The 23310-nt window shown below is 49.6% G+C and overlaps 2 protein-coding genes across 8 annotated transcripts in view; one reads left to right on the forward strand and one right to left on the reverse strand.

Moving 5' to 3' along the window:
- Window positions 1–14439, forward strand: part of LOC101058068 (uncharacterized) — a 39061-nt gene extending 24622 nt beyond the window's left edge. The window contains exons 2-5 of one of the 2 annotated variants that reach the window (XR_010148090.1): window positions 1900–2045; window positions 5205–5292; window positions 7372–7949; window positions 8469–14439. Coding sequence is in view for 1 of the 2 variants with exons in the window: in XM_009448781.5 (XP_009447056.1) it covers window positions 1900–2045; window positions 5205–5292; window positions 8469–8537 (303 nt within the window). In the remaining variant the exon portion in view is untranslated. The remainder of the gene's footprint in view (window positions 1–1899; window positions 2046–5204; window positions 5293–7371; window positions 7950–8468) is intronic. The other variant, XM_009448781.5, reaches the window with a different exon arrangement.
- Window positions 8228–23310, reverse strand: part of KAZN (kazrin, periplakin interacting protein) — a 1230044-nt gene continuing 1214961 nt past the window's right edge. For 5 of the 6 annotated variants that reach the window (XM_016936358.4, XM_063785892.1, XM_063785898.1 and 2 more), the window contains 3 exons: window positions 22870–22971; window positions 22141–22307; window positions 13371–13833 (listed from right to left, as the gene is read on the reverse strand). In XM_016936358.4, the coding sequence (XP_016791847.1) occupies window positions 13371–13833; window positions 22141–22307; window positions 22870–22971 (732 nt within the window). Of the gene's footprint in view, window positions 11803–13370; window positions 13834–22140; window positions 22308–22869; window positions 22972–23310 lie in introns of those variants that run through there. The other variant, XM_513047.8, reaches the window with a different exon arrangement.

The raw sequence follows: 23310 nt of genomic DNA on the forward strand, positions 1-23310 counted from the left end.
GAGCTAGGTCTGGTATAAAGAAAGTGACTTTTTATTCCAAAGCTAACATAGGGAAAGAAGTACAGGCTTCCTGCCTTAAGGGTTCCGCCTTGCCTTTGGAGCAGAAGGGGAGTGTTTTTAAAAGGGGCCTACACAGGGGTGGAAGTGAGCAGGGGAGTTTCACATGCTACCTTGATGCCTTATTTACTGGGACTCGAGTTGGCATCTTCATGGGCATACTTTGGGTCATCAATCAACTGTTATCTATCGAGGAAACCTCCTGGTGGGTGAGAGTTTTGCTTTGGAGCTTCTAAGCACATGATTAGGTGAACTTGCCCTGTAGGGAGTGTGTGGGGAAGAGGAGGTAAAAGGCTATAACTGCATTTCTAAAGAGCTAAGTAGGAAGTGAAGAACAGGGAGAAATGGAGAAAAGAAGAGAAAATAATAAAGAATAATAGTAACTCCTTGTCTTTTTCCGGGAAAAATGGGGGCACCTGGTTACTTATCTCTAGCAGCAAGACTGGGTCAATTAAAAAAACAGAAGCATTTAGGATTCTTTCATGCTTCCAAGTTGTTCTGTGTAATGCAGATAGAGTCCTTAAAATGCAGGCGAGAGTTGTGTGTGTGCATGTGTGTGGTATGTAGTTGCTGGGAGAAAGGGTGGGAGTCACCTCAGTGTCAAGGCCAGTGGACAGTAGGTCATTTACCTGGGAATCTTCTCCAGTCAAGCATGTGGAATCCAATTCTAGTTGTCTTTAGCTGGTGATGGGGGTAGTGTGTGAGACTCTTATGCGCTGAATTGCATATCCTCAAAATTCAGATGTGGAGTACCTAAGGGTGTATTTGGAGATCAGATCTTTAAAAAGGTAATTAAGTTCAAATGAGGTCAGATGGGTGGGCCCTAATCCAACATGACTACTGCCTTATAAGAAGAGGCGATTTGGACACACACATACATAGAGAGGCAACCGTGGATGGACCACAAGGAGAATATGGCCGTTTGCAAGCCAAGGAGAGGGGCCTCAGAAGAAGCCAACCCTGCTGGCACCCTGAGGTTGGATTTCCAGCCTCCAGGACCATAGGAGGGTCCATGTCTGTTGTGCAAGCACCGTGGCCTGTGGCTCTTGATTATGGCAGCCCTACCAAACTAAGACACAGAGAAATGGGAATGGTAGGGTGGTGGTGCTTAGTGCGTCACAACCAAACCTCAGAAAGCAGGGGTGGACGTGGCCTTGGAGACGACTGGATCTGAGAATAGATCAGTTGTCCTTGCCCCCCTCCCCCATCTAGGCATCCGACTCTGGCTGGGCCCCGTTCTCTAGGCATCTCCTTGTGGGTGGGATGGGGCAGCCTGCAGCTCTGGGACTCGTCGTACAGCTTAAGATCCAAAAAAAAAAAAAAAAAAAAAAAAGCGGCAGCTCACCGCCACCTGCAATTCTGAGCCCTGTCGGAAAGGGTTCTGATTTTCACCTCTCAGGTTTGGAGTCTACTCCCGGGCCTTTCATCATGGGCCAGGGCTGCAGGGCTGGATTGGTCCAGCCGGGATCCTGAGACTTCCCTGAAGGCGGGGTTGGGGGTGAGGTGGGGGCAGCAGGATCCTAAGGGCACTAAGATCAGCAGCACCCCCACCTCCAAGAACTTCACGGAGTGGGGGCGGAGCAGTTCCCCGAGGCCAACCAATCAATCGGGAGGTCTCAGCAGAGATGCTTTCCCCTCTCCATCCTGATTGGTTCCCACCCAGGAATTTCCCATGAAATCCATACCACAAGGCTCGAGGCGGACCCCCACTGGGAGGTCCCGGGCCGCGCCTGGGGCGCAGGCAGGCGGGTCCCTGTGAGTGTGTGGAGTGGTGGTGGCTGGCGACGGCCATGTGGCGTCATGGTGATGGGAGGGTGTCCATTCTTTTTCTTCCTTATCTAGGATTTGAGGTGGGACATGGAAGAACAGGGACCCCACCTGGTTTGTCCACCCGGCCCACACCTGCATTCCTCACCCAACCTACCACTTCAGAGCCGGGAAAAGACCTCAGAGAACATCCGCTCCGACTCCACCGAGGCTCAGACAGGGTAAGGAGTTGGCCCCACGTCACACAGCCTGGTGTATGTGGCAGAGCCTGGGTGACAGACAGTCAGCCCCACCAGGTCTTTCAGCTCCAACCTTGGTTAGAAGGGGAGGAAGGCTGGCACACCCAGCTGCTGCCAGGCACCGCCGCTAATGTGCTGTATTAGTGGCCGGGCCCGAATCACTTGCCCAATTTGGACGTGGGCAAGTTTCCAAAATGTCCTGGTTGTTTCCTATTGTCTATTTTTAAAAAATGATGGCCTGTAATCCCAGCACTTTGGGAGGCTCAGGTGGGTAGATCACCTGAGGTCAGGAGTTCAAGACCAGCCTGATCAATATGGTGAAACCCCGTCTCTACAAAAAATACAAAAACTAGCCGGGCGTGGTGTCGCGTGTTTGTAGTCACAGGTACTTGGAAGGCTGAGACTGGAGAATTGCTTGAACCTGGGAGGCGGAGGTTGCAGTGAGCCGAGATTGCACCACTGCACTCCAGCCTGGGCGCCAGAACAAGACTCTGTCTCAAGAAAATAAATAAATAAAAATAAATAAAATTTAAAAATTTAAAAAAGGTGGTGATGATGCAGGTGTGGTGCAAGATTAGCTATTATAAGTACTCACCGAACCAGACCTTTCTAAGTCCCTAAATTATTACCTTGTTTTAAGGCAGGAGCTCACGGGGCTGATGGGGCTGTCTTTACCCTTTAAGCCTATAATTTACAGAGCGATATTCTTCCAGGCAGAGGGGGTGGATCCAGCTTCCAACCGTGCAGTACTTAATAATGAGGAAGTCTTTTCCGCCCTGGGGACATCTGGCTTCAGGAAATTTTACTGTAAACAGCTGGGTGTGACCAGCCAGCTTTAGGGCCAAGGCTGTAATGGCCCAGTGGGTTCAAGCCCAGACTCCGCAGAGAGCCAGTCTGAGGCTGAGGTCCTAGCTGCCACTCACTAGGGTGGGACACTGGGAAATCTATGGAACACTCTGTGCCTCAGTTTCCCATCTGACCAATGAGGAAAACAATGCTTACCCGAGATTGTTGTGGAGACTAAATGAGCAAAAACACATACAGCTGTGATTCTCAATCAGGGATGATTTTGTTCCCCCAGGGACATTTGGCAATGTCTGGAGAGATTTTGAGTTGTTCTGACTAGGTAGACAGATGTTGTTACTGGCATCTAGTGAGTAGAGGCCAGGGATACTGCTAAACATCCTATAAGAATGATCTGGGCTTGGTGCGGTGGCTCATGCCTGTAATCCCAGCACTTTGGGAGGCCAAGGTGGGAGGATTGCCTGAGCGCAGGAGTTCGAGACCAACCTGGGCAACAGAGAGAGATCCTGTCTCTACAAAAATTAAAACAAAACAAAACAAAAACTGGCCCAGAATGTCAGTAGTGCTCACTGAGAAATGCTGGCGTAAAAGACAGTGTGATGGTCCAATCGGTATTGGTGCTTATTAGTCCTCAGCTCAAGGTTGGATGTCCCTGAATTCTCAGTTCTCTTTCTGGCACTTATGTGAGCTGCTGGGTGCTTGGTCTTAAGTTTTTTCTCCTGTCTGAATATCAGGGGGCTCCTCTCCCCTGGAGTCTGCCTGCCCAGCCCCACCTGCAGGGGAGAGGAAGCCTGTGTTGGGAAAGAGGAGGCCCCTGCCGGGCCACTTTAGAGGATCCACTGGCTTCACACATCCTAAGAGCCGCAGGGCGCTCTTGGGCTGCTGCTCTCTCACCTCTTAAGAGCGGAAAATCCGTGCATGCATTGTGTCCTCAGGCCATAAGCCCGGATGGGCTGCCTCCACCCTTGGTGAGTTTGCAATCCTATCCAAGCCAATGGGATTCCACCCTGAGACTTTGCTAGAACCGCCTGGCAAGAGGGTCTCTCTTGTGCAGGGGTTGCTGGCTGAGACAGTGTTTGTCTTGTGACCATTTTGCCAACAAATGGGGACAATCTGTTTGAGAATTAACTGGTATAAACGACAGCAAACCCAAGAGGTGAAGAAGGCTGAGTGTCTTGAAAGCATCATCGGACACCCTGGCGCCAGCTGTGTCCAAAGCCAGCTGTTGACCTTGAGTGTTCTTTACGTATGCCGCTTCATTCCCATTTACTGTATTTGCAAACCATTCTTTGAGTGGGGTTTCAGTCACTGGTCACTGGCTGTATTAGGCCATTCTTGCATTGCTATAAAGAAATTCCTGACACTGGGTAACTTATAAGAAAAGAAGTCTAATTGGCTCATGGTTCTGCAGGCTATACAGGAAGCATGGTGCCAGCATCCCCTTCTAGGGAGGCCTCAAGAAGCTTCCAATCATGGTGGTAGGCAAAAGAAGATGCCTTCTTCTTACTTTCTCTCTCTTGCTCCTGCTTTTACCATGTATTGTGCATTACATGGTAAAAGCAGGAGCAAGAGAGAGAAAGTAGGAAGAAGATGCCAGCATTTACAACAACCAGATCTTGTGAGAACTCACTCACTGTCACAAGGCTAGCACCAAGAGGATGGTGCTAAACCACTCATCAGAAATCGGCCTCCGTGCGGAGCTTGCAGATCATGACACTGCACTCCAGTCTGGGCAACAGAGCGAGACTCCGTCTCAAAAAAAAAAAAAAAAAAACAAAGAAAGAAAAAGAAAAAGAAATTGGCCTCCATGATCCAATCACTTCCCACCAGACCTCACCTCCAACAATGGGGATTACAATTCTACATGAGATTTGGGCAGGGACAAATATTCGAACTATATCACTGGCTCATATAGAAATTCTACCTGCCCTACGGTCTTTTGTTTTTCTATTTATGTTTTCCTGCAACCTTATTTTTTTTTTCCTCGTTAGCCAGATTGGAAGTTTCTTGAGGGCAGGGCTTGTATAATAAACTCAATCCCCTCTGGATGCTATGAGGCTGCACAGTTCAGTGGAACTTTCTGTGACAAAGAGGATGTTCTGTATCTGTGCTGTCTGGTACAGCAGCCACCCACTAGCCACATGTAGCTATAGAACACCTGAAATATGGCTAGTGTGACTGAGGAATGGAGTTTTAAATTCTAATTTAATTTTAATTCATAATTTGAGTACGTGTGGCCTGTGGCTGCCATATTGGCCGGCACAGCAGGGTAGCGTCTTCCATGGGCAGCTGTTGCTCTGTGAATTTTATATATTTATCTGTTTGTTTGCTTAACAGACAAGAAGAGTGTGCTGGACACTGGGAAATGTGGTCCAGGAGCAGTCACAGTCCCTACAGACCTCCTACAAATTACCATAATGCAAAGGTGAGAATGTGGAATGTCTCAGAGGAGACCCAGATTATAGCCTCTGGAATTCAGCGGAGATCTCTCGTGGTCCAGAGAGATGTTGCGGAGATGGGGTGGGACTGCGTAAGACTCCTCAAGGGCGATTAGTCAAACACTGAGATGAACTGATCCGTCTGCACTCTGCTGAGGAGCCCTTCTGGGATGTAAGTCCTCATCCGAGAGGCAGCTGGAGGGGACAGGGCCCGGCAGAATAGGGTTAATGCAGCCAAAGTTCGAATTCTGGCTCTATTAGCAGTGAACACTTGGGAGAGCTCCTTCACTCACCGACTCTCATCAGGAAAATAGTAATAGCATGAACCCCTCCAGATGGTTTTAGGATTAAAAGAGATACTTGTGCAAAGCCTCAGCATACAGTAAGTGGTTGGAACAAACATATGCATAGAATCTTAGCTGCCAATTATGAGGAGGACTCAGCCCTCTCCTCCTGGGGGGTGCACTGTGAGGCTTAGAAAGACTCAGGGAGACCCAGCCCCTCACCTCCATCCCACACGAGGCTCTACCCTTCCTTGGGGGCCGGGTCTTCCTTTCTTGACTCCCCTCAATGCCAGGGCTGCCTGGGGTGCCGGAGATCAACCACAGAAAGAAGCCCTGCTTGGTTCAAGTGAATTGAGGGGAGCTGGGCATTTCCCACCAGTTTGATGAAGCTCCTCTCCAGCTTCATTCCCTGCCACTGGGAATCAGCAGCACAACTTGCAACCAGCATGGCTGAAAACAGGCATCTTGGGCAGATTCTACCTGACACCTTAGTTGGCAGCCAATCAGTTGTGCCCTGGCTACCCTAGTGCCACCTCATGGGTCCCTTGCATTGGGCTGTAGCCTGATAAATCTGATTTAGCCGTGAGACAGAGCAAAGGGAAAGAGCGAACCGTTTGCAGAAGGTGGGACCTCATGTCCAGGTGTAGCACTTAGGAAGCACTAATTGCATCTGGGATGACACAGATGTACAGGAGCCAGGTCGAGGGTCCTGGGAGGGGGCAGAGGCCCAGCAGAGGATCTGCCTGGTGCCCCTTCTTTACCCTCAGGAGATGGTACCCTCACCCCCAGCACTCCAGCCTCAGGGGGTCCTTTGTAGCCGTGGGGCTCTGCCCCTCCTGCCACAGGACATTTGCACACTGTTCGTCCTGTCTAGAATCCTCTCCACCTGCTGAACTCCCCTCCACCCAGGCCTCACCTTCTCTTTTCTACATTAAATCCCCCATGTGAAAAGATATGAAAAGCCCTCTGACTACCAGCTACCTCTGCCGTCAAGACTTACTACAGTTGGCTGGGTGTGGGGGCTCACACCTGTAACCCCAGCACTCTGGGAGGCCAATGTTGAGGGGGATTGCTTGAGCTCAGGGGTTCAAGATCAGCCTGGCAACATAGTGAAACCTCTACAAAAAAAAAATTAATCAGATGTGGTGACATGACTGTAGTCCCAGCTACTCGGGAGGCTGAGGTGGGAGGATTGCTTGAGCCCAACAGATTGAGGCTGCAGTGAGCTATGATCCTGCCACTGCACTCCAGCTTGGGTGACAGAGCAAGACTTCATCTCAAAAAAAAAAAAAAAAGAAAAAAAGAAAAAAAAAAAAGACAGACCACAGTGACACTTGTCAGAGTATTTAATTCATGTCTGTCTTTCCCACCAAGACGGTAGTGGTTGGGCAGGATTTTTTACCATTACGTCCCAGCATCTAGCTCAGGGACTGCCTGCCTGCCTGGGATGGTCTTCCCCCAGATCTTTGCAGGGCTGGCTCCTCAGAATTTAGGTCTCAGCTCAAAAATCCTCAAGGATCCCCCGCGCTCTACTTGAAGTCCTGATCACACTCGTCACTATCTGAAATCAATCACCCTGGCCACTGGTGTGTTTCTTACCTCCTTTCATGACCTGTGTAAGTTCTGCCACTGGATCCCCACCAGCAAGGACCAGCCCTGGCTCCCAGGCGGATTGAATAATACAGTATCTGTGGTCAGCCTAGAGAAACTGGCCATCCCCAGTCTATCTTTCAGCGTCTTCTAACTTTTCTTGTCTCCTCCCCATTTAATACACACTTCCAGAGTGCTCAGCCCCTGCCGACATGAGCAATGGGCAGCGCGTCCAGCTGGGTTCCTGCCCCACGAGAAGCACACAGCCTGGTTTGGTAGGTGGGGCTCCATCAGGGCTGTTTGGATACCTGGGTGGAGCCCGCAGACCATCCCCCACCTTGTGTGGTTAGGGCTTTGCTAGGAAGGCCCAACTGTGTGCCATGACCTTGGAACTCGATGTGAGATCCCTGGACCGGCAGCAGCACCTGGAAGCTTGTTGGAAATGCTGATCTCAGGTGGGACTCCAGAATTCCCGCATCTGCACCTGCACTCCCAAAATACCTCCCCACCAGGTGATCCGAGGCCATGGGGCGGTCTGAAGGGCACTGTGCTGGGGCGTCCCACCACTAGAGATCCAGTCCGGTAATCTGAAGATGTAAGTGCCCCCAGGAGGAGTGACGGAGTGACACAAATGACACAAGGGGAGGGGACTTGTCAGGTGTCCACTCCTGACTACAAGTTCCCAGGGCAGAAGGCAATGCCCCCACAGGGACTTTTCTAGACACTCCGAGTGCACCTGAATTGCATTTTGAGTGATGCTACCTGCTAAGGTAAATCCTATGCTGGGAGGTCGGGGGAGGGGGGTTTGCCAACATTGCAGGGGGGCGAGGGTTGGGAGAGTGTGTAATTGTGAGGATGAGCCTGGGATTCGGAGGCAGATGGACTGGGTTTCAGTCCCTGCCCTGCGATGTCTTAGCTTTACAGAGCTGGGCAAGGCCCTCCACCTTTCCGATCTCAGCTTCTCCATCTGTGAAATGGGTTCAAAATCTCACAAAGAGGCTGCTGGGAACACTAAATGAGAAAACACAGAAAAAAGCCCCCTCTGCCATAAAGTGCTGTGCAGTAGTATTTATTGTTACAGTGTTAAAATTCACTCTCGGGGAAGTGATTTGGGGCCACAGCCCTAGAAACTGCATCTTTGTTCAGAGCCAACCCATTTCCTCTGCAGCCACAAAATGCCTTTGTGTGTCAGTGCTCGGGAGATTCTCCTCACTGGCCAGCCATTGGCAAGAATGCCAGACTCAGAGGTTGCCATTGCCCACAGGGTTTCTTCTCCTCTCCTTTCACAGCAGGAAGAGCCCTCCGGAGCCTCGGAAAGCAGAGTGGAAGTGGTGGTGCCCAGGACGCATGGGCTCTGATGGGAAGGGGGAGGTGGGCCTGAGCATGGGCCTTCTTCTCCCCAGGTCAGAGGGGCCTGGATGCCCCTGGAGGGAACACTGAGGTCACCTCTGGCCAAATCTTCCTGTTCTGCCAGTACCCAGCCCTGTTCAGTGACATCAAGCTTTTGGGTCCCTGTCCTGGGGCCCTCCACGCTGGCCGGGCTGTGTACAGACGCCCTTCTCTCTACTTTATTGGGTCCAGATTGTTGTGTGGCTTCTCCCCTCCTCTGCAGCCTGGGGTCTGAAAACAGCGACGCCAACAGACAGACAGATTTCCAAAAGAAAGGTCCGGCTCAGCCAAGGACAAAGGGGCCTTGCAGAGGCTCCTGGGGGTCAGAAAGCTGAGAGTCTACCGGGCAGGTGCCTTCTGCACCCACAGGCACAAGCTACAACAGCTTTCCAAGAAGCGCATCCACATCATCCCCAGGTCCAGATGCCCACATCGCCCTGCAGGGACCGAGACCACACTCGGGCTGCTTGGACAGGATGTAGCGGGTCACTGTTCTGGAGCTGGCCCCTCTGTAGCCTGTGACAATCAGCTTGAGTCTCTGCCAAGTCTCCGCCTTCTGTTCTTCTTGCCCACCTTGAAGCAGAGTTGACTTTTTGGGTTTTTCCAGCAGACAAAGCTCACTCAATCTGACACTGTGGAGGTTGTTAATTTAACAACCAACCCATCCTCATGTTGAGAAACCAGCTCCAAATGCTCACCGGGCTGTCAGGGATGGGGAGCCTCATGGGTGAAAGAAGGTTGTGATGGCATAATTTAAACCAAAAGAGGCATTTGCGGTTGCCCGTGTTGCCCCAGGCCTGCTGGCCTCCTGCTGTGAACGTTTTGGGCAATACCATCTCTGCCAGTGACCCCCAATTGTCCACTTGTCTCCAGCAAGATCGAACCATGTAAGTGCCATTTCTGACAACTTGGGTGAACGTTGGTTTCAAATCATCAACTCTGCATTCAAGTGCCCTGCTACAATTCTGGCTCACTCTGCGGGAATAACTGCCTGCCTGGGCACGTTGCCGTTGCTGCCTCCCAAACGGCAGTTTCTGGGGTCCCAGGTCATCCAGGTTGGATGTGGCTTGGGAGAGACCTGTAGCACCAGGTTGGAGGGAGGTCTCACCTCTCCTTTCTGAGCTGTGGACTGCAGCTTCAGGACCCTATGGATGAGGCCGAATGTCATGAAGATAATGGAATTTGGAGTCTCAGCAAAGCCAAGCCACATGCCAGAGATTCACCACCTGGGGCCCAGGATCAGAAGTGTGCCCTTAGGAGGCCAAACATCCACCTGTCTACCAACTAGACATTTGGTCTCAGACAGCAAGAAAGGCTGCGTTTATGTCATTAGGGGGAACACCACGGTCTTCGGCATGAGAGAGGTGTAATTCTCAAGTTCCTCAGAGCTTGGCTTCCCCCATGAGAGGAAACAATTTGCCAGGTTGAAGAACACACGCTTTGAGGGTTCTCAGAGGCTGACACCTGTTGTGAATCTTGGAAACTCAAGCCCCAGTGCAAACGGCCTTGAAGGAGGTCGAGCATCATGGTTCCAACAAGTGACTCACTTTGATAACCCGATGTGTAAGCAGAATCGCAATGCATCCGTCCTTCCCTAATCATCACGTGGCTGTCATCTGGTCAATGAACTGAGGCCCGAAGGCTTGAGTCAAACTGGTTTTCAAGGCTGTGCTCATGGGATTTATATGTTTCTTGAGCCCTGTTGGAGGCTCTTGGCAGGTCTGAACATTAAACATTTCTTTTCTTCCTTTTGCACACTGCTTCAACCTAAAGAGTTGGAGCGAATTAGCTCTATGTCATTTCTGTGTTGTAAATGGGAAATTAGCTACCCCATAACTTCCCATTGTCTCCTGAGAGGTTACAAATTGTGTTACAGATATTAGCAAGTGTTAATCCTCACGATGTCCCTGGGAGGGAACCAGAAGTATCGTAGATGAAGACATCGAGGCACAGAGAGGTGAGGTCACTGGGAAGAAGCCACACAGCATAACAGTGGCAGGTCAAGAAAAGGGCTGGGGTTCTCCCCACCAATACCAAATGATTTTGCTCTGTGGAGTTTGTGTCTCGGTTAGGACATTGGTGAGCTATGTCACCTATGTTTCAGGTGACAGGGACATCACAACAAAGGTTTGTTGGGTTAACAATGTCAAGCATTTCCCTGCCTCAGACCCCAAACTCATTGCCACACTCCATACCACTGTCACGGAGTGCAGATAGTGGGGTTTGGAATCTCAGTAAAGCCAAACCACAGGCCAGAGATTCACCATATGGGGCCATCGGTCATCCCCGATCCTGTTGTCCCAATAGCTTTCATTCCGGTGATAGGATATCTGCATCTCCTAGAAATGTGGCTGCTAAGCCCCACTCCTGCACGGATCATTCACCGGCTCCCCACTCAGCGTAGCCACTCCTGGGTGGATCGGCAAACAGCTCTTCAATACGTCCACCCCCATGTGTCACAGAGCTTTTCAGGTGGAAGGATTTTGCATTCTCCCAAGAGAGATTCAGTGAGCCAAGTCAGGACCCAGGTTCTCAGTCAAGGGTAAGATGCTGCAGCCGAGAGTCCCCCAACCCCCGTCCTGTCCGACGTCTCGGCAAGAGGCAGCACTTCCTGCACCCGGCTCTGCCAGTGCACTGGGCGCTGGGGTGTGGGGTTGGGGTCCCCCCTGCTCCCGCCGGAAGGGTGTTTTAGGGAACTGTGGGCCTCTTCCCACCTTGGCAGCTCCGTTTAAGGCTCCAGGGACTGCTCGGCTGCTCCACAGTGACGGTCACTCTGAGGTGGAGCCTGTGTATCCTGGATGGAGGCAGAGCCGGACACCGTGACAGGTCCTCTGGGCCCATCTCCAGCTGAACAGGAAAGTCCATGGCCACCCAAGACAGGTGGGCTGGTGTCTTCTCTCTCCTGGGCGCTGTGGAGCTGAAACCACAGATTCCGTCGGGATTTTGCCCAGGAGCAAGGGACATCCTCAGCCTGCGGCCGCTATGTACAGTGAGAACGACACCTGGGGCCATCTGGCTTCTCTTCCTTCCTGGGTCTCTCACATTGCGTCTGGTGGAGCCACCAGTTCCTTACACGTTGGTGACCTCCAGGCTGTTGTAGCCTTCCAGACGGCACTGTTCCAGCCTGCTCTGGGGGTCATCGTCTCCGCAATCTTCGTTTTGAAGAGAGCCATAGTCATCATGGAAATCGGGATCTTTGCTGCTGAAGCCCCTTCCTATCTTCCCCAGGGGCAGCTGAGAAGAGAAGAATATGATCAAAGGACAGGAAGAAGAGAAACAAGAATTAAGAATGAAGGTCTGGGAAATGTCTCCAATTCTAATTGCTCTGTGATTGAGTAACTTACTTAACCTCTGTGTGCTCCTCCTATTAGTAATAATACTCCCTGCTCAGGGAGGTTGAGGGGAGTTTGTGAATGACCATTAGGGGAGAGCTTTGTGTCCCCCCGCCCCCGGAAGGATTCAGTTGGTTACCAAGGGTGAGGACAAATATCGTTAGTCTGATTATTCCTGATTCACAAAAGCCTCCTTCTTCCCTCCTTGGTGGGTGGAGAGTTGAGGAAGTGTGTCCTGGAGACTACCTGTGAGAATGTCTGAGCAGGACCATGAGGTCTGACTGCACTCCCAAGTCAAGGAGGAATATTCTAGACGGCCTGGTGTGGCAGAAAGAATGCGAGTTTTGGAGACTCACAGACCCAGGTTCAGATCCCTGCTCTGCCACTTCCCAGCTGTGTGACCTTGGACAAGTCACTTCCCCTCTCTGAGCCCATTTTCTCAGCTACAAAATGGGAATAGTAGTTTCTAACTCCCAGGTTTGTTGTAAAAAGTAAAGTCCCACCAGTCTGGCCAACATGGTGAAACCCCGCCTCTCCTAAAAATACAAAAATTAGCCGGGCGTGGTGGCAAGCTCCTGTAGTCCCTGCTACTCAGGAGGCCGAGGCATGAGAATCACTTGAACCCAGGAAGCAGAGGTTGCAGTGAGCTGAGATCGTGCAACTGCACTCCAGCCTGACAGAGTGAGACCCTGTCTCAAAAAAAAAAAAAGTCAAGTCCCATCTGCAAAGCACATAGCAAGTGCTTGCACCGAGTAAGTCCTTGATGTACTTGACGAATAGTGACTATTATTATCACACATAGTAGGCCTTCAAAAATACTTCTCTCTTATTGCACACATCTCTGTGTTAAAGTAGTCACATTAGTGCTTTGTAACTATTTATTTGACTGCCTTTCTTTCTAGACCAGTGTTTCCAGATCTTCTTTTTTTATTACTATTACTGCTCCCTAAGGAGACTTTTTAGACAGTTTTTTCCTAATTGCACCCCTGCTGTGAAATTGTAATGCCACAGACATACTACGCCTCTGCTTCCGTACCATATGTACATTTGTGCTTTTACATAGAAAGAATAAGAATTTTTGCCACCGCCCCCACCCCCCACCAGCGCCAAAACAAATTTTCACTCCTTTGGGGGGCAATATCAGCCCCAATTACTAGAATGCATGTTCTAGAATGGAGCTTCTTAAGGGTAAAGTGGCAATGTATTCATCTTTATGAATGAATGGGGATCGTGCCTTCTTCAAATGGAAGACATTTTGGATTACCCAGTTCTGCCATCTGTGCATTTCCATTGAGGAATCTGTGTCAGTTGGAGTCTGTGCAATCAGTCCTGAACTGCACATGTTTTCATACTGTTTGGTTGGAGTCACCAGAGGTTCATCTTTGCTATTGGTCAGGTCACTGAAGTCGCAAATTGAAATCAGTGATTGGGGCTCAGAGTTTGGGGCTGCGCTGGAACCCTCTGGGCAGCCTAGCTGAATGCAGGATCCCCCACACCCCAGAGAACTCCTTTCCAGGAGACCAAGGTGGGTCCCAGAATCTGCACGTTCAGTAATAGCCCCAGGTGATTCTGATGCAGGCAGGTGAGACCTGCACTTTGAGATCCAGGTGCTACTCGAAGCCCTGCGGGGGCTTTGTGCACTGTACCCAAAGCATCGTGAAGTTTCCTTGAAGGTACATCCAGGGCATCTGTCCTGGATGGCCCCGTGACCCGGCCACCTTCACAGGCCAGCACAGGAGCCACAGAGCTCCCGGGAGGAGAAAAAAAGACCTTTCCCGGGTCTGCAGGACTCACAGGCAAATCCATTGAGAGACTTACCCGGCCAGCTTTGTACTTGAGACCGCTGCTGTTCTCCTCCTTTCCTGCCCGCGTGACGCTGGAGGCCCTGCCAGGGGGTGTTCCAAAACGCTCAGCCTCCCGGATGCCTGTGGAGCTGAAGAGAGGACCATTTTGAGTCAGCAGGGGAGGCTCAGTCAGCTCCCCAGACACACACACACACACACACACACACACACACACACACATTGGTGACAATGACCACAGCTGCTGAGACCGACTGATTACCTCCCACATGCCATCCTTGTGCTCAGCACTTTATAAGCGTGATTCTCACAACATGCCTGGGGCTTGGGACTGCCAGCCCAGCATTACAGGGAAAGGAGGCCGGAGACAGCAAGCAATTTGCCCAAGACGACACAGCTGTAAGCGGCAGAATCAAGATCTGAACTCAGGCTTCTGACACTCCAAAGTCTTGATCTTAACTCTTCAGTGTACTGTGAACCTTACTGCAACAGACTCGAGATAAGAATCTCAGCATGGTAGCTAATTAGTTGTGCTTAGAGAAGCATGAGGAGTCTCCCCTGCTCTGAATTTGCAATCTGTGTCCCCGACCTGGCTTTCTGCCTGAAGCTGCCCCCATGACTCCCTTCTTTGTGCAAAAGCATGGAAGCTTCTGTTAGGATTTGGCCAACTACGGCCTGCCTGCAGGTCAAATCCAGATGGCCGACTGATTTTATAAATAAAGTTTTATTGGAACTCAGCTGTGCCCATTTGCTTATGTGTTGTCTATGGCTGCTGTCTTGTTGCTATAAGGACAGAGTTGCAGACTTTTGACAGAGATCATATGGCTCCCAGATCGTAACATATTCACTATCTGGCCTTATACAGAAAAAGTCTGCATATCAATGCTGTGGATAAACAGATTTGGGGCAAGAGGCCCGGCCTGGAGCCAGAAGTCACCACGGAGGTAGACTCATTGAAAGAAATGAAACTTCTAGGCCGGGCATGGTGGCTCATGCCTGTAATCCCAGCACTGTGGGAGGCCAAGGCGTGTGGATCACTTGAGGCCAGGAGTTCAAGACCAGCCTGACCCACATGGCAAAACCCATCTCTACTAAAAGTACAAAAAGAATTAGCTGGGCATGGTGGTGCACACCTGTAATCCCAGTTACTCGGAGGCTAAGATTGAACCTCAGGAGAATCACTTGAACCTGGGAGGTGGAGGTTGCAGTGAGCCGAGATGGTACCACTGCACTCCAGCACAAGACTCTGTTTAAAACAACAACAACAACAACAACAACAACAACAACAAAAAGAACCTTCTAGCATCTTTTAAGCTGCCTCAGAGAAGTTCTTCTTCTGGGGCAAATTTTGCTGAGAAAGTTCAAGGTAGGGGAGTGGTGTGTAGGAGACAGAACTGATTGAATGGCAAATGAGCTACGTTCTCAAACTCTTGGGTTCCACAGGCTTCCACATAACAGGGAGGGCCTTGCTCAGTGGTGGGTCAGGAAATGCCCTCATGAATGGCCCCTCTGCTCCACCTGGAGGCGAAATTCCCCAGGTCCAGTGGGGAAGCAGCTGTAATTGCGGAAGCCAAAAAATGTAAACTCAGGCAGCTGGCTGTTTGCTCTCTGGCACAGAGGGGTGCTGGATCCCCCAGCTCTTGGAACACTAGCAGTCAAATAAGCCTGGGAGAGCCTCAGGGTCCCATCTCTTATTTTCACTGAAGAAGAGACAGAAGACCAAAGAGGGGGTGTGTCTTGTCCAAAGATACACAAGACACCCAGTGGCAGGGATGGAAATTGAACTTGGGCCTCTGGGATCAAGGTCTAGACCACGGCCTTCCCACCTTGGGATTTAGGGTAGGACAGTGGTCGCACGTGTGGGCTCCACGTCAGCAGCCTGGCTCAGTGCCTTAGCGTTGGCATGGCCCGGGCTGCGTGCTGAGCAGAGTGGGGTTAATAACAGAACTTCCTCGGCAGGTCATTGTGAGGACTAAATGAGAGGATACACACACACACACACACACACACAAACACATATGCACACACACACAAACACATACACACAAATACACACAAACACAAATACACACACATACATACACATACACAAATACACAAACATACAAACACAAATACACACATACACAAATACACATGAACACATATGCGCACACACACAAATACACAGACACACACACAAACACACAAATACACACTACATATACACACACAAACATACACACATATACAATATGCCCACACACAAATACACACAAATACATACATATACACACACAAACATACACACATATACACACATACACACAAGTGCACATACACATATACATATATACACATACACAAACACACACAAATACCACCTAAACATACACACATACACAACACACATATACACACAAACACATATGCACACACATACACAAATACACAGACACATACACAAATACACACACAAATATGCACATACACACATACATATACACACATACACAGGCACACACACGCACATATATATACACACATACAAACACCATCTACACACACAACACACATATACCCACATACACAAACATACAAACATACAAACACACATATACAAACACATACACAAACACAAACACACAAACACACACACATACACCCATACACAAACATACACAAACACACACATATACACACAAGCACACACATGCACATACACATATACACGCACATACACAAATACACAAACATACACAAACACCACATACACATACAACACACATATACACACATACACACAAACACATATATATACACACAGACATATATACACATATATACACAAACACATATATACACACAGACACACGTACACAAACATACAAACACAAACACACATACACACAGATATATACATACAAACACACACTCATACACAAACATACACATACACCCATATACACACATATAAACACATACACAAACATACAAACACACATACACATATATACACACACACACACACCCATACATACCCATACATATACACACATATAAACATTAAGCTCTGAGTAACAGTAGAAAGAGTAATTGCTACAATTACATCTTACTGTGGCCAAACAAAGGCTTTGGGGACACAGACGTGGTTGGAGTTCCTGCTCAGCTATTCCCTCCATATGTTCTGGTGCGAGTAGAACACATTACTGGGCCTCAGTTTCCTCATCTGTACGATAAAGTCCAGTAAGCAGCCCTGATCTTTTTTTTTCTCTGAGCGAGGGTCTCGCTCTGTTGCCCAGGCTGGAGTGCAGTGGTGCAATCTTGGCTTACGGGGCTCAGGTGATCCTCCCACCTCAGCCTCACAAGCAGTTGGGACTACAGGTGCACGCCACCACACCCAGCTAATTTTCGTATTTTTGGTAGAGACCGGGTTTTGCCATGTTGCCCAGGCTAGTCTCCAGCTCCTGGGCTCAAGTGATCTACCGGCCTCGACCTCCCAAAGTGGTGTGATTACAAGTGTGAGCCGCTGTGCCTGGCCAGCCCTGGTCTTAACAAGCTACCTTATGCACAGAAAGTGGTTGTCTTTCTGTAGACAAAGGAATACGGGGTGACCTTGGCCTCCACTGTGCCAAAATATCCTCCCTCCTTATTTTTTCCACAGTGGCTGAAATCCCCCCATCTAGGCCTTTGGATTAGATGAAAACACGAAAACTCCAGGGCATAAGCCAAGCACAGGGCCAAGGTCTTTGGAAGCTTTGAATCGACCTATTAAGTATTTCTAGTCACTTGGACCTCGAGGAAATGTTACGTTAGAAGGAGAACTTTTGATGAGGGAACGTTATGGAGAATGGGGCATCTCACTGGAATCTTCTGAGTCAATGTAGAGCACCCTGGGCACTAAATAGGCATCATGGTGCAGGAAGGAAGGTTGGGGGTTGGGAGTCAGCCTCCACCAGCTGGGCCAGCCCGAGCATTGAGTCTCAACCATTAACCAAGGATTTACAAGGGCGGAGAGGCACAAGATGCTGTGCTGGAGAAAATGAATGGGAAGGAAAGAGTACTCGAGGGCCACCCACTACGTCCTGGGCAGTGTCAGCTCCTCACCACGGTGGCTCAGCAAACCCTCTGCAAAGCCCTGGGAAGAAGGAGTGATCATCCCCATTGCAAGCTGAAAACACCGTGGCTCAGAGAGGGTACATTTCTTGTCTAAAATCACACCGATGATGGCGGAGGAGCCAGAATGTGGCCTCAAAGGCCCCGCTGGGTCCCATCGCACACAGGCCCACACCTCTGGGCACTGAGCTGACCCAGTGCCTGGAGTTTGGGCTCACATTTCAGGGATGGTTTGAGGGTGGGGTGGGACAGAATCTCATCTAAGCTCAATGTGTCCTTCCACCCCCGTTCCAGTGGCCTGCTGAGTGACCAGAGAATAAATGTTTTCCATTGCCAATGTCTTGGGAAGCCTGTCAGCCGAGGAGGTGGGACAGGTGGCAAGGTTCTCTCATTCTATGTGTTTGAGGGTCAAGTCTATTTGAGTTTGTAATGGAATTGTTCTTCTCCATTGAAATGCTAATGAGAACGCTGGAGCAAACTGACAGAAGGGGACTCCTATGCATGCAGCTACTCCAGAGGAAATTGACTGCATGGAGATTCTTCTGCCTCCAGATGAAGGCAGGGGCAGATACATAGTGACTGCCAGGCATCTATGTATCAAGCAGGCTGCATACAATTTGCCTCACTGAACCTTTGGAACAAAGCTACAAGGTCGGTATGAGTCATATTCCCCTATTACAGAGGAAGAAACTGAGGCTCAGAGAGTAAAACCTAAAACCACTAGCTCATGTTCAACACAGCAAGAAAGCAGTGATGCTGGGGCTCGAACCCACATTGCAGCCATTGCCCTGCAGAGGAGGAATGGGAGGCAGCGGTGGTGGGGCTAGTGGTGGGTTTGGAATAAATCACTAATATTTATATTATTGGGTGTCTTACGATGTACTGGTTCCTTTGCCAATTGCTTTATGCATTGTCTTATCTCATCTTGCCATCAACTCTTTGGGTGGCAGATAGTGATTACCATACTCATTTTACAAACGAGGAAAGTACAGTTCAGAGAGGTTAAGTAACTTGCCCAGGGTCACACAGCCAGGATTGGTGCTGCTGGGATTTGAACTTGGGTTGCCTGGGGCTAGAGTGCCACAAGGCATTCTGGATGGGTTTATGTCTTCACCTAGTTGTCTATGAAACCAGTTTCTTGCCTGGATGGGAGCCAAAGCCTTTCTTGGATGAGCAGAGACCCTCAGAGATCTATTTAAAAAGGGAAAGAGAGAAAACCTGGAGTGGAAGCAGGCCCTGGGCTGGAACTCCACACCATCCACCTATGAGGTCTTCTCCCATCTCTGTAAGCTTCGTGAAGGCAGGACATGGATCACTCAAGTGCCTGCTCACAGCAGGTGTTCAATGACTGTGGAGGGTGGCTTTTACGGCAAAAGGGGCACTATTCTAGCTTAGATCCCAGGGGAGAGAGATCAGTTCCAGAAAGAGCTTCTGACTAGGAGTAGAGACCTGGGTCCCAGTCCTGCTCTGGTTCCAGTCCTGCTCCTTTGTGTGTCCTGTCCCTGACTCTGTTTTAGTGACAGGCCATATCACCTTCAAGGCATACTTTTTTTTTGTTTGTTTTGACTCCTCCGATCCCCTGGCAGCTGCCTTTGGGTACCTCTGCTCCTTGCTGCATCCTTCCTGCCCACTGGTTTTATTCTCCAGGTCCTTAAAGAACAGTCCTATGACTGACACATTGTTGGCGCTGGACCAAGGTTTATCGGGAGATGCAGGAAGTCAGTGTGTGTCAAAGCAGATACCATGAGACCACGGCAGAGACTTCTCCTTGGCGCCTTTGGGTCATGTGCATTGTCAAAGTTGTGGGAGGAGACTAGAGATGACGTCATATTGGGACCCATAAGCTCTTGGTGAATGTGGAGCCTGGACAGAGTCATTTCCCTCTTATCATCATTGAGAGGTTCATTGATTTCGTCTCATTCTTGAAGAAGTCCCTGCCCCACCACAACATAAGAACCCACCCTATTTGTCCCCACCAGTCCCTTCTCTGGTGCTCCCTGACTAGTCTTAGTCCTGAACACACCTGTCACCTCATGAGTGGTCAAGAGTTTAATCAGATACACGAATGCCTGATAATATTCAGCTAGAGCCATCTCTCCAGGGCTCAGAAAAAAGTTTGTTACAGATCATGTGGCTCCAGAAGGGAAGTCAGGGAAAGGGGATAATTCTGAGGAGAAAAGGCTTTTTCCTGTGTCTTTTGATTCATGGCTCCTGGAGGAGGGTTTTGTTTTGTTTTTCTGTTTTGTAGAGATGGACCCTTGCTCTGTTACCCAGGCTGGAGTGCAGTGGCATAATCATAGCTCACTGCAGCCTCACACTCCCGGGCTCAAGTAATCCCCAGCCTCAGCCTCCTGAGTAGCTGGGATTATATGGTGCACTCCACCACCTCCAGGGAATTTTTTAAAATTTTTAGTAGAGAAAAGGTCTCGCTATGTTGCCCAGGCTGATCTTGAACTCCTGGACTCAAGCAAGCCTCCTGCCTCGGCCTCGCAAAGTGCTGAGATTGCAGGCATGAGCCACCATGCCTGGCCTAAAACAGAGTTCTTATCAAACATTGTCTCCGTAAGAACCACTCCAAAATGCTAAAAGTGCAGAGTCCTGTGCTCTGCCAGCAGATACTTGTCCTGCAAGTCTGAGGCAGGAACAGGGAATCTGCATTTTACAATAGCTTCGATGAGTCTGCTGCAAGGGTCTGTGGGGTGGGCCTCACTTTGAGAACAGCTTGGGTGTCAGCCTCCAATAGGGAAGAGCAGCCCAGGACACCTGGACCCTGCCATACATGCACAATTTTTCCTTAAGCCTCAGTTTCCCCACCTGTATAACATGGGGAGTGGCCCAGCTGCTCCCTAAGGCTCCATGTGGTTTGGGGGTTTAGCACTCAGGCCTGAGTTAGAGAGCCCCAAGGTCAAATCTGGGCTCTGTCAACAAAACCAACAAACCTTTAGATAGGCTGATTAAAAAAAAAAAAGAACAAAACTCAAACTCAGATCACTAAAACCAGGAGTAAGTGAATGAGTGAGAGAATATGACTACCAACTTTATATATAAGAGGCATTATAAGATAAAAATTATATGATCAACTGCATGCCACCAGATTAGCTAACCTAGATGAAATGGACAAATTCCTAGAAAGATATAAGCTACTGAAACTGCCTCAAGAAGAAATAGAAAATCTGAACAGAACTCTAACAAGTGAAGAGATTGAATTAGAAGTCAAAAAGCTTCCCAGAAAGAAAAGCCTAAGACCAGATGGCTTCACTGGTGAATTCTACCAAATGTCTAAAGAATAACAAACACCAAACCTTCCAAGCTTTTCCAAAAACCAGAAGAGGAGAGAATACTTCCCAATTCATGCTATGAGGGCTATGTTACCCTGATACCAAAATCAGACAAAAACATCACAAGGAGGGAAAACTATAGACCAATATCCCTTATAAATATAGATGCAGATTTTTTCAACAAAGTACTAACAAATTTAATCCAGCAATATATAAAAAGGATTATACCCTGTGACCAAGTGAGATTTATCCTGGGAATGCAAGGTTGGTTTGACATATGAAATTCAATCAATCAATATAATACACCATATTGATAGAATAAAGGACAAATCTAGGATTTGCCACTTACTAGCTGTGTATCTTGGGCACATAGCTTGGTACCTTTGAAGAAGTTTCTCCATCTATAAAGGAGGGATAGTGCTACTGATCTCTTGACACTGCCAGGAGGATGAAATTAGATAGTTCACACAGGAAGTATTCAATAAATGGTCATCTAACCCTAAGTGCATGATTTTAAGAAGAGAATCCACTGGGAGGGGGACTGGTTTATGCCCAGGTGTTCATTCTCTGGTCACTTTTCAGATGAGGATACTAGGATAGGTGGGCTGATGTGGTCTGCTTACCTGGTCCATAAGCATCATTAATATGGTCATTCCTGACTCCAAGCCTTTGTCCCCACAGTTGCCCCACCTGGACCAACCAACTCAACCTATTAGGCCAATGCAAGTCCTCCCAGCTACACTCCACCTGCATGTGGCCTTTCCTTACACATGCACTACTTGCTATCTCTTCTCTAAACACCTGGGTGTTTTTTGATTTAATATACACTTAATTCAAGACCTGACTGCTCCTCTACCTCTCTCTAGTCTATGACCTTCAGGCTAAAGCACTTTGCTTCTCTGAGCCTTAGTTTCCTGATCTGTAAAAGGTGACCACCATGGTGCAAAGAACGAGTGGGAGGCAGTAAGTGATGGGCCAGGATGGGGAGCTGGACCATCTGCTTCCAAAGCCCTGAGCTGTACTGTACCCAGCAGCCCACACGACTGGATCCCAGCCCGTGCTCACTTGGCTGGGTGGAAGACGGCGCTCATCTCCTCTGCCAGGTGTCTCCGGAGGATGTGTTTCCCACTGGGGATGCCCAGGGCAGTGGCCATGGCCTCGGCATTGAATGTGGGCTCCAGCACCAGCACAGCACCATGGACGCCGCTGTTGGTCAGGTTGTCTGCGTACTCCTGGGGGCAAAGGCAGGGGGCTTGTTAGCCTGCAGGGGCCATGCTGCTGGCCTAAGGGGGCCCCAGTTCCACGTGGGGCTCTGTCCCCAACAGCAAGGGCTTGACCCCCTGGGGACCAGTTAATTTGACGGTGAAGAGGAACCCCTCCCCAATTTTTTAGAGCCACGAGGGCAGGGACCTCCTGTTACTGAGATGGCCCCTGACCCTAGCAGGAAATCATCAATATTTGTTAAATGAATCTCAACCCCACACTTGCTTAGGAGAGTGGGGCTGGCTCAGCCTTTCTACCCCATGTGAGCAAAGCATCATGACATGGGGCTCCTATTTGGAAGGTAAGCAGTTCCCTCCTCCTGAATAACAGGAGGCAGGTAATTCTTGCTGGGCCTGAGTTAAGATGCTCCAGCCCACACAAAGGGGATATTAATTTGTGTGGGATTTGCCCGTTGATTTGCATGAGATCTGCATATTGATTTGCATGGGATTTGCATATTGATTTGCATGTAGATTTGCATGGGGTTTGCGTATGCCCGAGAGTCACCCCGACGTCCGCTATCACCCTCACCTTCAGGTCGATGTCTCGAACCCACTTGAGCACCCGCTGGTTGGTCCACACCACGGGGTCAATGTTCTGCGTCTCGCAGCGGGCCCGGCGCTCCTGGAGGGCCTTGTGGGGAGACAGTGGGTCACTCGGAGGGACAAGGGGACACGCAGAGGCCACGTGTGGAGTGGGGGCGCCCCGCATCTCTTTATCCCCCCGAGACAGAGTCTCTCTCTGCGGCCCAGGCATGAGTGCAGTGGTGCTATCTGTGCTCACTGCAACCTCCGCCTCCCAGGTTCAAGCAATTCTCCTGCCTCAGCCTCCCAAGTAGCTGGGATTACAGGCACCTGCCACCACACCGGGCTGCTTTCTTTTTGTATTTTTAGTAGAGACGGGGTTTCACCACGTTGGCCAGGCTGGTCTCGAACTCCTGACCTTGTTTGTGATCCACCCACCCTGGCCTCC

The sequence above is a fragment of the Pan troglodytes genome, chromosome 1 (assembly GCF_028858775.2).
Source record: "Pan troglodytes isolate AG18354 chromosome 1, NHGRI_mPanTro3-v2.0_pri, whole genome shotgun sequence".
Classification (NCBI taxonomy): domain Eukaryota; kingdom Metazoa; phylum Chordata; class Mammalia; order Primates; family Hominidae; genus Pan; species Pan troglodytes.